Raw genomic sequence first — 13,907 nt, 5'->3', positions numbered from 1 at the left:
GCGGCCCCTTCGCCCGGGGCCGCGGCGGCGCGAGGCGGCGGCGGGCTCGGCCCGCTCCCGTCAGCGGCGGAGCCGCGGCGCCGCTATGGCGCGGGCGGGCGGGGCGAGGCTCTGCGCGCGCGCGCTGCTTGCCATGCGACGCCGCTAACGGTCGCCGGGGGAGGTACGGCGGGAAAGCGGCGGCGCGGGGCCTGCCCGGGCTTGCTCGGCCGGGGGCGGCGAGAGGGCGGCGTGAGGGCGCCTTTCCCGCCATCGCGCCCCGAGCACGGCTCCGGCCGTGAGGGACGCGTCCGCGGGCAGCGCTGCACCTGCGGCCGTGTGGCTGCGGCTGACGGCGCCGAGCGGCGGTGCGGCGTGAGATCGGTGATGGCTCCTTGCTGCGCTGACTCCGTCCTGCTTTCTTTCCTTCTTTCTCGCCAGCAGAGGTCCAGCTAGCACTGCGTTTAATACAGAAATGAAAAGCACGCGAGGGGATGCTGCGGGTTTAGAAGTAAATTATCTGCTGCACCGGATCGCCGAGTTCACTGCGGAACGCAGTTGCTTGTCACAGAGCGCTCTGACAAAAAGCAGCCTTTCCAGTGCTTTTCATCGCTACCTCTTAGCTCCTTTTGTTAACCCAATCTGTGCAATAATCAGGAACGATTAAATAATACATAACTTTTGAGGCGATTGCCCAGAAGACGTGCTCTTGCCCTTTAATCAACCCTGTGCGTTTGAGGAGCAGCTCAGTAAAGCAGCAGATGACCAGCAGGCAGATTGTTCTGCTGGTGGGCCGTGAACTCACTGCACTGCTCGTGTTTCACTTAAATCCAGCTGTCTAGACCTGACACTGAGGTTGTAATCCAGCTTTATGATGGTCTTTGGAGAAAAAAAATTAATTCCAAAACAGTGCGGTAGCTTGTAACAAAGTACTTTCTAGTATAAAATAAAATTACAATGTCATTTTGGGTGAGCTCCAGAAGCAACAAGTAGCAGAAAGGAGCTTACAGGCTGTTGGATGCTGGGCAGTTTGCACTGTTGCTGTGTAGTTGTGTCACTGCCTGGTTGTACAAAGTACAGAGCACACGAGAGAAGATATTTTGGTTTAATAGTATGAGACACAACCTCCAAACCCGAGGCTTGCATAACTTTATTTGCAGAAGTGTTATCTTGTCACAGAAATTATTTTATCTATGCCTTTATATTCAACATGGATACATGTTTATCAGCACAGTTCTAATATAAGCAGTCACAATAGGTTTGAAGGGTTCTTAAGGCAGGGTGTTTCTTTCCAGGGAGAGGAATTTCCTCTCTTTTGTTTGTCTGTTATTAGTGCCTGCTAATGCCTTCCCTTCCCCACAGATTCTAAATAAATGGTTGGTAATTTTGTTTAACAGAACCTGATGACCTTCTCAGGATTGCTTTTGGACACTGATACTGAAATGTGCAGTACCTTGCAGCATGCACAGCATGAAACAAAGGATGCAGACTTAGGAGAAGGGCACTAAGTAACTCCGCTATTAATCTTGACTGCTACCTTAAGAAAGGTCAAGAAAAGGCCTGGTCTTATCTACTGATGTCAGAGAGCTGTTTCAGAATCCAGTGTGCACCTCTTCTATGATTTGCTTTTATGCCAGAAGCTGTGTCACCTGAATCAGTATATGGATGGAGTCTGGAACTTGCTCCTGTGTGCTCAGTTTCTAGCAGCTTGCAACCAATTTTTGTAGCAGTATTGCCCTGGAACACCTGGGTGGGGAGCAGGAGAGGATCATGGATAATATTACTTTGTTGCAAATAAATTGAATTGTAATGATTTGCCTCACAGACAAGTGCCAGAGTTGGGCCCAGTTTGCTTTTCATTTCGTTAGCATCTACCACAGCATATTCCTGTATAAGGGTAGGAGGAGATGACAGTACTCTCCAGACTCTGGCTCACCACTCCTACCTGCACATCAGTCGGTTCATGCCATTGAGCATTAGCGGAGGAGGAGGGCAGATTTTTTTTCAATGGAGGTCCCTGTGTCATTTCTTGTAGCACCTGCTATAGGGATCTGCTTAGTACATGGATCCAAAGGAGACAAAAATCTTTTTACTGCTTGACTAGGCAGGGTAACCCAACTCCCAAACCTAATCCTTGCAGGTTAGAGTTGGGATTACCTATATTTGCTCTGATTATATTACTGTCATCTGACATCCCTGGGCATTTTGTCCAGTTTGGCTGCAGACCTCTAGCAGGTATCACTTGTTCAGATGTGATCAGTTTGGGTTTCCTTTCTCACACTACCTTTAGTACTGGCTTCTGGCTGGGGTGTGCACACCAAGCCTAGAGCGGGAGCAGCTGGGAAACTTAGGAGCAGGCCCTTCAGGCTGGGGCAGCGTGCCTGCCAGGTCTCAGGGAGGTCATCTTTTACAACAGCCCAGAGTGAGTACATGTCAGCATTTATTTGTACATTTATAACTAGGCAAAAATGCGGAAGTGTTAATAGGAATGGCAAAAGAGCTGCTATTTTCACAGTAATGGCAGAAGTTACAAAGAGCAGTTTGCTGACTAGTTTTCAAGTTCTTGTTCCTGAAACTTTCAGACGAAAGACTGCTTGTTTATCTGTTTTTGTGAAGGGAGAAATTTGTTCATCTTTTTGTAAAAACTAACACGAACCAGACAAATACTGCCCTTAGTACACAGAACCATCTTAGAACAATGTCAGCTAAGGGGGAGGGGAAAGTCTGGTAATTGATGTGGAAGATGGAAACCACAGCCACACCTCTGAAACATTCGATGCTTGGGTCAGCACCTGAAAGTCTTTATGCATATCTGGGGCTGAGAACTACATGGTTTTTCACAGTTGTTCCAGGAAAAAAAAAAAAAAAACAAAAAAAAAAACCCATAACACTTATTTCAAGATGTTTTTCTTCAATATTAGTGACATCTCCAAATCTACTAACAATGCATAAATGAATCACTGCAGTTCCTTTATAGCAGAGTTATTGGTGCAGGCAAAGGAGGAATCCCAGAATTGCTTCCCTGTTCATAATGCAATCATTTTTGATCTGGGAGTAGGAAATTAAATAGCAGAGGGAAGCACTTGTTCAGGCAGAACAGCACTAGAACTGAAGCCTGATGTTTCTTGTGCTGGGGAGGGAAACTCATTTGGAGTTACTGGTGTGGAAGAATCCTGGTGCACTGTATGACTGAAGCTCAGAAAGAACTTCTGGTGCTACGAACACTGGGTAAACTAAGCTCAGTGCTCAAGCAAGCAACCATGGTTAAACTTAGAATACAGAGTCCATTCCATATACTGAATGCTGGAGGCAGCGTGCTCTGCTAGCATGGAGGAGACGGAACATGGATGAACGACACTCATCTCCATCATAAATATTCTGGAGAAATCTCCCCTTCTGCCCTTGCCCTTTCCAACACCAACGCTGGCATAAATGGAAAATTTCCTAATTCTCACTCTGAAGTGACAGAGCTACGATGTGCTCACGGCTCAGATATAGCAGTACACTTCATGTGCTGCAATGAAGACTCTGTGAGCATGCCTAAGAAAAAGAATGGACTAACCAGGCCCTCAGGCTGATACAGGAACACAAAACCAGTTCTTGCAGTGCCAGGTGTCTGCAAGCTGCTGTGTCTCTCCAGTTCCACTGGGCATTTGTGCAAGAGGAAGGCAGGAGCACAGAAACTCACTGCTAAAGCTCGCTAGTAACACACAGCACAGTGCTGGCTCTCACTCTTACTCACATTCTGTGCAGTCTGAACTCTCACTGTCTCCTCAATATCTTTACCCCCTCCAAGGATGTGTATTATTTCATGTCTATGGGCAGATACAGGCAGAAATAGCCATACTCGTGGGATTTGGAAAACAAACCAACACTTTCTATGACTTCTGCAATAGCTTATGCCAATGTAACAGAATCTAACAAGACCAATGATAGTTTTGATTTTCAAAGCAGTTTTTTATTAGTTTCGGTTTTACATTAGGGAACAACAAAAAACCCACATACATGATGTACAGTACACAGCTTGCGTTGTTCCCTGTTTTGAAGTCGTATGCTGAGGTTCAGGCTGTAGAACAGAGCTCACTGCTCTTCAAATTAAAGCAGGCACATACAGTACTGCTACCTTGATGCAGTATTAGTGCAGACTCGTTAGGGCAAACGCAATGGTAGGAGCACCACCTGCCATTAGAATACTGCATGTACCAGTGGAACACTGATATGAAGCTGTAATGTTCTGCCCTTCTGTCCCTGGAGCGTTGGGTTGAAGAGACATTGCTGGAAAACCATACTTAGTTCAGCAGTTCTCTCCTTGGTATCAAAAGTTAGTGGTATTTCCACTAACTTTCCGCTAAAGAAACTCCTCACAAAACGATACAAAATTTGATATGCATTTTGCATAGTTAAATTTATGCCAGGAAAACCTTGGGGCTCTGGAATTTTTTTATCTTGAGCCTTTGAACTTTTGCTTTAAGCTGCAGTCACTCAGATCGCTGCCATTCAGTGTTCAGACCACCCAGCCATTCCAGATACTTTGGTTACTTTCTGTAACATTTCGTAACCTCTCATTCCTCCCACAGCACTACCCTGGTCCAGACATCCACTGCCTCCCTCTGGCTACTCCTGTTCATTTTCTTCAGCTTCTCCTTCCTCTTCAGCCACTTACACTCTCACTTACACACTCTTTTCAACATCTCTGGGCTCTTTCTCATCCTCACCCGCTCTAATTTTTTCTCTGATAAAGAGGAAATACCACGTTCTTGTTACACCCAACTGCCATTATTATTCGGAATACTGCTTCTAAATCCTTTATAAGCATTCACCTCTAAGGTCCTGATTTTTTCCATATTTACAGGTGGTTGTAAACTCAGTAATTCAGTGTTTTTACATGCAAAGTGAAAAGTGAAAGTCCAATCCACTGACTTGAATCAGCTCAAAAGAAAAGGACTAACAGAAGGAAGCAGAATGAGAGATTCAAATCTTAATGCAGTAGCACAACTTCCTTCTCTTAAGCTCGCTTTGGTTATTTCCTGATGTGGAGCTAAACATTTTCACACAGTATCCTCTTACTGTCACACGTTGCTGTTACAGTAATATTAAACAAGTTTGATGGCATTTTGCTTCTTTAGCCCCTTGGCGCAGGATGGCCTAAATTTCCATTGTTCTCTGCTAAATCCTTTCAAACAAGGGCCAAGCACCAAGAAGATCTGCTCCTTACCTGTTGGCACCAACGTGGGAGGAGGGGAGTAATTCATATGCCTGCCATGTAATGCGGAGGCTGCTGTGATAAGCACACTTTAAAATACTGTCGAGCAGCCTGGGTCACTGATTGCTTACGGCAAGAGCAGTTTTGCAAGCAAGTTTTGCACACCCACTGGGTAGGAAATGAAAGGTGTTCTTTCTTCACAGTTTTCTTAGACTTTTTATTGGAAGTAAAAGCAAGTAAATCATATTTCTGATTGATTGTAATTTTTTTTTCCTTTTCCCTGTAACTTTCATCTTTGTTTCTGTTCTCTCGCTGTTGTTTGTTTGTTTTTGGTAAAAATTGATCAAAATAAACGCAGTGCTCAGTAGCAAAGAGCCAGGTAAAAAACACGGCCCTGACACAGACACCAGGTAGGAATATCAGAGACAGAGACCTGTTTCATGCAGCTTTGCCCACTGCTTGGATTTTAAGTGCACACAAGCAGATTACTTGCCTGCATTTAAGTTTACTTTAACTGCACGTGTACTCTAGCAAGGCTTAGGCTTCTCTAAGTTAAAGCACTGCAGAGGAAAATACTTCATAAAAACCACTATACGTTTTGAGATAAGCTAGTGCTCATGGGAAGGGCTAGGTCGACAACTTCGGAAAGTGCAGGCTTCCACATAACCAAGGAACACGGACAAGCAGTGGTGCAGGCATCTCCCCTCTGCCTGCAGCAGCACAACAGCCACTGCGGGAAGGGCCGAGGACTCGCTGCTTTGATTCTGCGCTGCAGTTCTGTACAAGGACAGCAGTGCTGGAGCTGACGGCCGCGCTCTGAGCACCGGTCAGTCACAAACGACTGCTGACACTGCCTTAGCTTGACACGCTGTAAAAAAAGGGCTACCAGTTTTAACAACTTCACTTCTCCCCTTAGTAAATTGTGTATCATCATCCTTGAGGTAGACACCAGAGATACTCCAATATGCTTTCCCCGCACCTTTCAGTATCACCTATTTCAAGTAATAAAACGCCTGCTTCCAAACACTGTAGCTATCAATTCCACTTTTGCCTACAGCGTCACCCATACTGCATGTCTTGAATAAGCTCTTTCGTGTTACATTTGATGCTTTACACTCTCAAAGCATATCTGAAAATGAGCTAAATGATGACTGCATCAAACCCTACGACTTCATCACAGAACCTCTGCATAGTTTTATGGCCAAGTTACATGCCCCTGAGAACAAAGTTTATGCAGAAACACTGGCACTGATAACGCTAGCGGATGCAGCTTTATTTTGATGCAATTAGCATAGAAAGCACCTGAAATTATTTATATTTTCTATTTATAATAGATTAACTCTTTGGATATTTTCATAACTATATTCAGAATACATTTGTTAATATCCATTTTGGAAAGATTATATTTACATACAAATACATGAAGACTTGTTGCTAAAAGAGCAAGCAAGGAAGAAAAGATGGTGCCTAATCCTGTGGCTTATGTACACAGGTAGTGCCTTTAAATCAACTCCCACGAGTGTGGGTCCCTTGGTTGAGTAAAAGCTCCAAGTTCTGCTCCGTACTGCGTATATGATTAAGACAAACTTCTGTTCAGACTGTTTTTACAAATACGTTCTACAGTAACTGTGTCTATTGGCTCAGGCTTCCAGCCCTGAGAGAAACACAAAGTCTGCTCCCTGCCTTTTGTAAGATCCACCACGCAGGGCACGAGGCTGCAGGCAGCTGCCTCTACAGCTGCAGGAAAAAACACCCATTCTCGGCCACAGGACACGAGCCCTCTGCACCCTGAACTGCATCAGGCCCCTTCATGAAGATCTGCTCTTTCACTGATGACTCAGACAAGCAAGTCCTCATGAAGCAATAACGACTTGCTTAAAATACATAACAAGCTAAAAACCAATTCAAAACAGATTCTGATTTGCCATCCAACCTGTGTTTTTGTATCTATATAGAGATGTGGCTGTCTGAAAAAGAGAGATGATAACATTAGATTATCTGTAATAAAAGAAACTGTGCACTCACCAGAGTACAGGAGCTTGTTATATTGGATACATTCTTCATTAAACTTGCTCTCTCCTAACACTATGAATACAGTCTTTGCTTGCGACGTGTTTGAGAAGATGAGCTAAATGTGTTTACAAGATTTTGACAGGAAAATAGAACTCTTTCCAAACTGCAAGAATATGAATTTTGATAATAATGACAAGATTTTTGTAGGTAAAAAGTGCAAATTCATACGTATTACCTCCAAGCATTTTACACAGCTAGCTACAGGGAACTTCAAAGCATCCTTCATTCTGATGCAATTTACCAGTTGAATAGTACATTTTGACCAAGAGTCATAAAGTAAATTTGACTGCTGCCTCCTGATTGTACAGATGCAAAGAACACCTAGAAAGGGAGGGAAAAAAAAGAGAGGTTATTGCCAGATTACATTTACAACAATGTTTTTACCCATACAGGAAATCTTAGAGAACACCAGAGTCTCAAGTGTAAGGATATAGAAATCACAACTCAATGTTGATTCCATGAGGAACTTCTAAAAATGAAACTTGTGCTACAGCCAGCAATATATGGTATATTCTATTTGGAAAATCAGAACAACACTGGTTAAAAGAAGCTAAGCAATTTGGGGGACTAGTTTTTCTAAACAGGTTTCAGATAGTATTTATCAATCACTGTAATACCACATGCAAGAAATGCTACTTGATTATCCATACATATTCTAGTGCCTGCAGTATCAGAGAGTGTTCTGTGGCTTTGTTTTGTTGGTGGTGTGTCAGTCTGTTTGGACACTGCTGGCTGCTCTGCACGTATGCCATTTCGGCAGCACAGGAGGGCAGTCCTGGCTTTGGGCATTACCAGTGCTGGCTCCCAGGCTGCCCACTGCACTTGCTTTGCCCAAGTCTGCCCAGTTTAAACTGTCCGTATTTGCTATCGCCTTCAAAATCAGTGAAAACTATGTGGAAAGCAGTCGTAACACCTCTGGATAAAGCAGGGCTGTGTCCACGAGTGGAATATCCCCAGAGACTGCTTTGTGGGCTCACATGTCCACACGTGTTAAGGTGAGAAATAACCAACGTAAATATGCAGTTAAAACACTGAATGGTCTTAGTCTTATTATTAGTTGTTTTTGTTTCAGCCAACACACCGCAGTCATCTCAGTACCTTGTCATTTCTTTCACATAGAAATTTTAGCTTCTGCGCTTTCTTGTGCATAAATACTCCTTCCAGATTCCCTGTTTCCACAGAGCGCAGTTCAATCGCCTTCTCTCCCCAGCCCATGACCTGATTAGATTGAAGGTAAGCTATAAGAAGAAAAGAAACGGATTTGGTAAGTTAAAAAATGCCAACAATATACTTGCCTGTTACTATTTGTGATTACTAATTCCTGTGTACTGTTTCTAACCCATGGGAGAATTTTTTACAGAACAGCAGCCCAAACACAGCTACAGTCACTCGTGAGAGCTCAGTCTACAGCTGGAATACAGCACTAGCTTCAAAAAAGGGATTCGTGCACAAAGACTTTGCTGATATGTTTTGAAGGGCTAAATCCTAGCTTACAATGCAGAGCTTGAAAGGAGACGAGCAGCGGTGCTGTAAAGCCAGAGCTGCTGAGGGTGCAGCAGGGAAGCCTCTCCCTGGGGATGCTGGCACATTTGTGTTTGAAAAGCAGTTCTGGACAGAATTTTGAAGTTTTCTAATGGTAAGCTTTTTTTTTTTTAAATTAGTTTTCCCTTTGCTGTAATTCTATTTCTTTGTATTTCTGATGTCTCCATCTCTAGCTGTACTACTGCCCTTTGTTTTAACTCCTCTATAGAAGAGTGAGCACAGTGCTCCAGGTAACCCCTCCTCTTCAGTTCACTCAAGAGGCTGGAACCTTTCTTTCTTTTTCTTACAAACTTTTTTTTTGTTCTGCAGATTTGAGAAATGAGTGCTACAGGCTGTGAAAATTAGCTACTTAACAGCTGAAAAACTGATTCTTGCCTTGTTTATATCAATACGGTTTTGAAACATTTCTGTTTGATAGCAACATATTATGGATGACTTTTAAGTTTACACAAAATCTCTTGGGAAGAGCAACTGAATTTCAGTTTCTCAGACTTATTTTGGACTCTACATTTACCTAAAGTATGCATCATTATATATTTTAGAATCACAAAACGTGGGGAGAAAGCTGTGAAGGGCATCTTGTGCAACTTCCCATTCAGAGCAGGGCTAAACTAGACAAGGTTACTGAGGATCTTGTCCAGTCATGTTTTGAAGGGTATTTATTTCACAAGCCCTCTGTGCCCTTCCTGCAGTGCTTTATGACACTGGTGGTTAAACATGTCTTCCTAATACCTAACTGGAATTTCTCTTGCTGCAACCTGTGCTCATTTTGTATCTCATCCTTTCACAGCACACGTCCAAGAAAAAATTCAGTTATCTTTCTGTACCCGTGCATGAGGAAGTTAGGTATGCATTAGGTATGTACACGTGAACTACTGAGTTTGAGGTAGTCTGAAACCTAAATACTTTCAAATCTGGGACTGTCGAATCACAGAATCACAGAATGGCCCGGGTTGGAAGGGACTTCAAGGATGATGAAGCTCCAATCCCCCTGCCACAGGCAGGGCCACCAACCTCCCCATTTCATAGCAGCCCAGGCTGCCCAGGGTCCCATCCAACCTGGCCTTGAACACCTCCAGGGATGGATGGGGCATCCACAGCCTCTCTGGGCAGCTGTTCCAGCACCTCACTGCTCTCATAGTAAAGAACTTCCCCCTGACATCCAACCTCAATCTTCCCTCCCTCAACTTAAAACCATTTCCCCTTGTCCTGCAGTTATCTACCCTTTCCAAGAGTTGATTCCCCTCCTGTTTGTGGGCTCCCTTTAGGTACTGCAGGCTGCACTGAGGTCACCCCCAGCCTTCTCTTCTCCAGGCTGAACAAGCCCAGCTCCCTCAGCCTGTCTTCGCAGGGGAGGTGCTCCAGTCCCCTGATCATCTCTGTGGCCCTCCTCTCCAGCAGCTCCCTGCAGACATAAGGTGCCATTATTTGGTGCCTTTTAGCTACTGTCTTCCCATCATTTGCTTTTGAAGATACTGTACATAACGCAAGAAGATACTCCAGCACTGTGGAAGCACAGTGTGTTATTCCCTTTGAATCTGGCAGTTAGATGAGAAATCAGGATAGCACTGAAGGAGTTAACAACACAGATCTCAAATTAGGCACCGTTTCAATGGAAGACCTCTGACTATTGTATGTGCTGACTTCCACGGTACAAAACACATTATTTATGCTCTAGATAGCCAACACTCAGAAATTATTCTTGCTCAGCTATGAATTGTCTTCTTATTAGTCTGAGATTTGTGGCACTCTGAAATGGTCTAGTTGGAATGTGTGCAACTGACTGGTTTTTTAGCTTCAGTGCCTGCCTGTCCTACATTTTTAATGCAAGCAATGTCTGTTTCTTAAAGCCTTGCAATAAAGTAGGCTTAGACCATAAAAGTAAAGATGATACAATATAATACATCTGCTGTTTTTTGCAACCACTGACACTGCGTTAACATTTTCAAACATAGCTTTTAAATACAGCAGACACACACACAGTTTGGCTATGATTCGGGAGGGTGGGACATTAAGGGAGGTGTAAACAACTGTATATATCCAATTGTTTATATACAGCATGAAGATATTCTGTGGCTGCACAGCTTAGTATGTACATCCAATGTCAAAGGCCTAATCCACTCGTAATTCTCCTTCTTATCTTTTCTACTTTGTGAAATCTGCACTCAGGTTGTCAGTACCCTGTGTCTGTATCAGCTGTATCAATGCCCTTGGCAGATGTCAACTTGATATCATCCTTGCAGCTCTCAGTAACAGCTTAGTCAGCCTATGCTACAACCTCTAGGTCATCCAAAATAGAAGGCCTTGGATGACTGGGTCACTCATTCCTATGGCAGAATCAAGCAGACTTTTTCTCATCTGAAGACATACATGCCAACAGAAAGACCTCACTATACCATCTGTGGGGTTGTCCACACATAAGGGCTAGGGTATACATGGAAATTAATTTGGAGGGCAGCAGATTGTGAATTCAAAATTCAGTGCTGAGTCTGGATGTTCTTCCCACGTGAGAGCACTTACCCTAAAATACAAGTGTGCCACGTGGAATCGATTGCCAGCAGATCAGATACTCAGACTGAAGTCTACTTATTCCGAAAAAAACTCCTATCCTATAAGCAAGTTTGGAATAGTTATTTTGAGTCCACTTTCCACATCAACAAGCTTTATATCAAAATATTCTCTGCTTCCAGCTGTTAAAACTGAAGCATGTTTATGTTACAGTGCAAGACTGTACTGGTTTCCAGCAATGCTAGGCAGAGTGAACCGCTCATGTCCTTCGGATAGCTCGGCAGAAAAGGCGTGTACCAGTTCAGAGCAGTGTGCCAACACTGCTTACACTTCTGGAGCAATGCCAGAGTGTCCCCTGCCTCACTCACGTTACCATGTATGCCAAAGACCAGCAGTGGTGCCCGAGCTGTGCTTCCTGTTACGACATCTATCCCAGCATTACTCCCTGGAGATCAAAGAATGCACACCATAAACTCAATCTAGGGAAGTGGGATCAGAATCAGTCTCTTAACATCGTGAAAGCATTAAGATTGCTCTAAAACTGGGGCAAGGCCACCTACTTGGTGCTTCCTGTTTACACTGTGTGTGAAGCATTAGGCTGAGGAGAGCCCCCGCTCATGGAAGTGACTGCTTCAAGGGGAAATGGTTGAGGGAGGCAGAAAAGGTGAGAGAAATAACTGAGCCATATTGAAGCCATTAGCTTCTATGAAGTGCCGCTGACGTGAGCTAGCGATCTCTTGCTCTCACATCAGCAGCACAGCAGTTTGAGAAGTGCCCTTTGTATCACAGAGCCAGCCCACGTACTGCTAGAACCTCACTTCCCTTCTGTAGCTTTTCAGTTTTGTTTTTTTCCCTTCAAAAATCCCTCTTCTGATCTAATGCACTGAATGTGACTCACCGCCCTAAGCAGTTATTATCAATTTATCTGTGCACGAGAGCAAAATCAGGCCAGCTTTTAGCAAAATAACAGGAAGTCAGGATTTTCTGATTAGTGTTACAGAAATAGGGCAGGAAAGGACCTACTGCACCTTCTCTTCCACCCGTCTCTGCACCACACTGGCATCACTTCTGATAGTTGTTTGTCTCACCTTAAAAACCTTAAAAGCCTCTGGTGATGGAGACTCCTAAAATTCCCCAGGTAACTGATTCCAAATAAGCCAAGAAGTTTGAAGTGAACAAACTGAACATGAATTAAAAGATTCTGACCCATTTTGGTATGCCTATGTCATTGTATCACATTCCTTTTTATGGAGAACAATGATGTACTGGCTTCAGTTTTGGAGAGAGTCAGCATATGCATATGTGAAATTCAGAGCAAAAAAAACCTGTCTGAATTTTGCTGTTCTGTACATGTTAGAGAAAATTGCTTCAGGCAAATATGCAGCTGGGCATGAACTTTTACAAGCAGTATGGCCAGTGACTTTGCTGACAGTGAAAGATAGCAGCTATTACAGACCATACAGATCTTAAAACTGAGTCCTTCTTTTCTTCTAATGAGTCATTCTTTGACCCTTCAGTCAAACCCCATGTGCTCTATGAAACCATGACTTCTGTTAAGTCCTTCCTCTTTGGGAAATGCCAGAGATGTGGGAAGGGTGAAGGGCTGCTTGTTTGTGTGCCGTTTGCTGGAAAAACTGGGCAGGAGATCTGAGCAACAAAAATCGCTCAGCCAGAAGCAGGTATTTTCTGAGCATGAGTTGGACAGCAAGTATTTCAACTTCTGCTAAGGATAATCGATACAGCACTGATACAGTACTACAACCAGCATTTGGTAGCATAGTTTCTCCACACAAAGTCCTTCTTGCTTTTAATACGTACCCAGCAAAGGAAATAAGAACCTCTGTGGTTTCCCCACTCTTTTGGAGTACCTGGTTTTGTGCCAGCCCTCCAAGACGTGCTGTAAATAATTCCTTATTCACACAAAAGGGCAGAAGGTGCTCCCAAATCTTATTAGCTTCATGTTTCTTCAACCCTTTTTAAATCTTGTTTTATAGAAAAAAATACAGCAGCCCTATTTATATTTAGCCCCACATATACGAAATGTCTTTCAGATTAAAGGTGGATAGATTATTTACACAATTTTAATTCCCCAGTGGATTTGAGTTTCCTATCTCCAGTTTGTTATTAACAGATAGGTCATAGAGGTCCCAATTGGAAGATTGTGGGAGCAACTATATTTAGTTTCCCTGCCCCAAATCGCTCAGTTATAATATGGGGTTTTTATTTATCTATTTAGTAGTCAAGATGCACTGAGCCAACTGCAGACATTTTAGTTAAAAATAATTAAACTAAGAAGTGGACAAGGAGCCATCTGTTTGCTCAGCTCTCCTAACCTTACCATCTTAAGCCCTGCCTTGAACTCACCCTCTCCTGTCTCAGTAGGATGTTTTATTGCACCCAGCCTATCTACCTGTCCCCAGGTAGATTCGTGTTCAAAGGAGGGCAACAAAGCTGGTGAGGGGTCTGGAACACAGGCCATATGAGGAGAGGCTGAAGGAGCTGGGAATGTTCAGCCTGGAGAAGAGGAGGCTCAGGGGAGACCTCATTGCTCTCTATAACTTCCTGAAGGGAGGTTGTAGTGAGCTGGGGGTCGGCCTCTTCT

The 13,907-nt window shown here is 43.8% G+C and overlaps 1 protein-coding gene and 1 long non-coding RNA gene across 2 annotated transcripts in view; both read right to left on the bottom strand.

Annotated features, from left to right (window-relative positions):
- The window catches only part of RADX (RPA1 related single stranded DNA binding protein, X-linked), a 25,565-nt gene extending 23,609 nt beyond the window's left edge, over positions 1-1,956 (bottom strand). Inside the window, 4 exon segments of the mRNA XM_042825409.1 lie at positions 32-142; positions 145-214; positions 216-408; positions 1,925-1,956. Of these exon segments, the coding sequence (XP_042681343.1) occupies positions 32-142; positions 145-214; positions 216-408; positions 1,925-1,956 (406 nt within the window).
- Positions 1,957-3,915: 1,959 nt separating this feature from the next.
- LOC122163666 lies at positions 3,916-9,736 on the bottom strand. Its single transcript, XR_006170019.1, has 2 exons — positions 8,354-9,736; positions 3,916-7,576 (listed from the first exon to the last, which is right to left on the bottom strand). It is a non-coding gene; the product is annotated as an uncharacterized LOC122163666 (long non-coding RNA).
- Positions 9,737-13,907: the final 4,171 nt, after the last annotated feature.

The sequence above is a fragment of the Centrocercus urophasianus genome, unplaced genomic scaffold (assembly GCF_019232065.1).
Source record: "Centrocercus urophasianus isolate 14NV4802_14NV808 unplaced genomic scaffold, USGS_Curo_1.0 seq_24, whole genome shotgun sequence".
Taxonomy (NCBI): domain Eukaryota; kingdom Metazoa; phylum Chordata; class Aves; order Galliformes; family Phasianidae; genus Centrocercus; species Centrocercus urophasianus.
The sequence above is the reverse complement of the archived record's forward strand: the minus strand, read 5'-3'. Positions and strand labels throughout refer to the sequence as shown.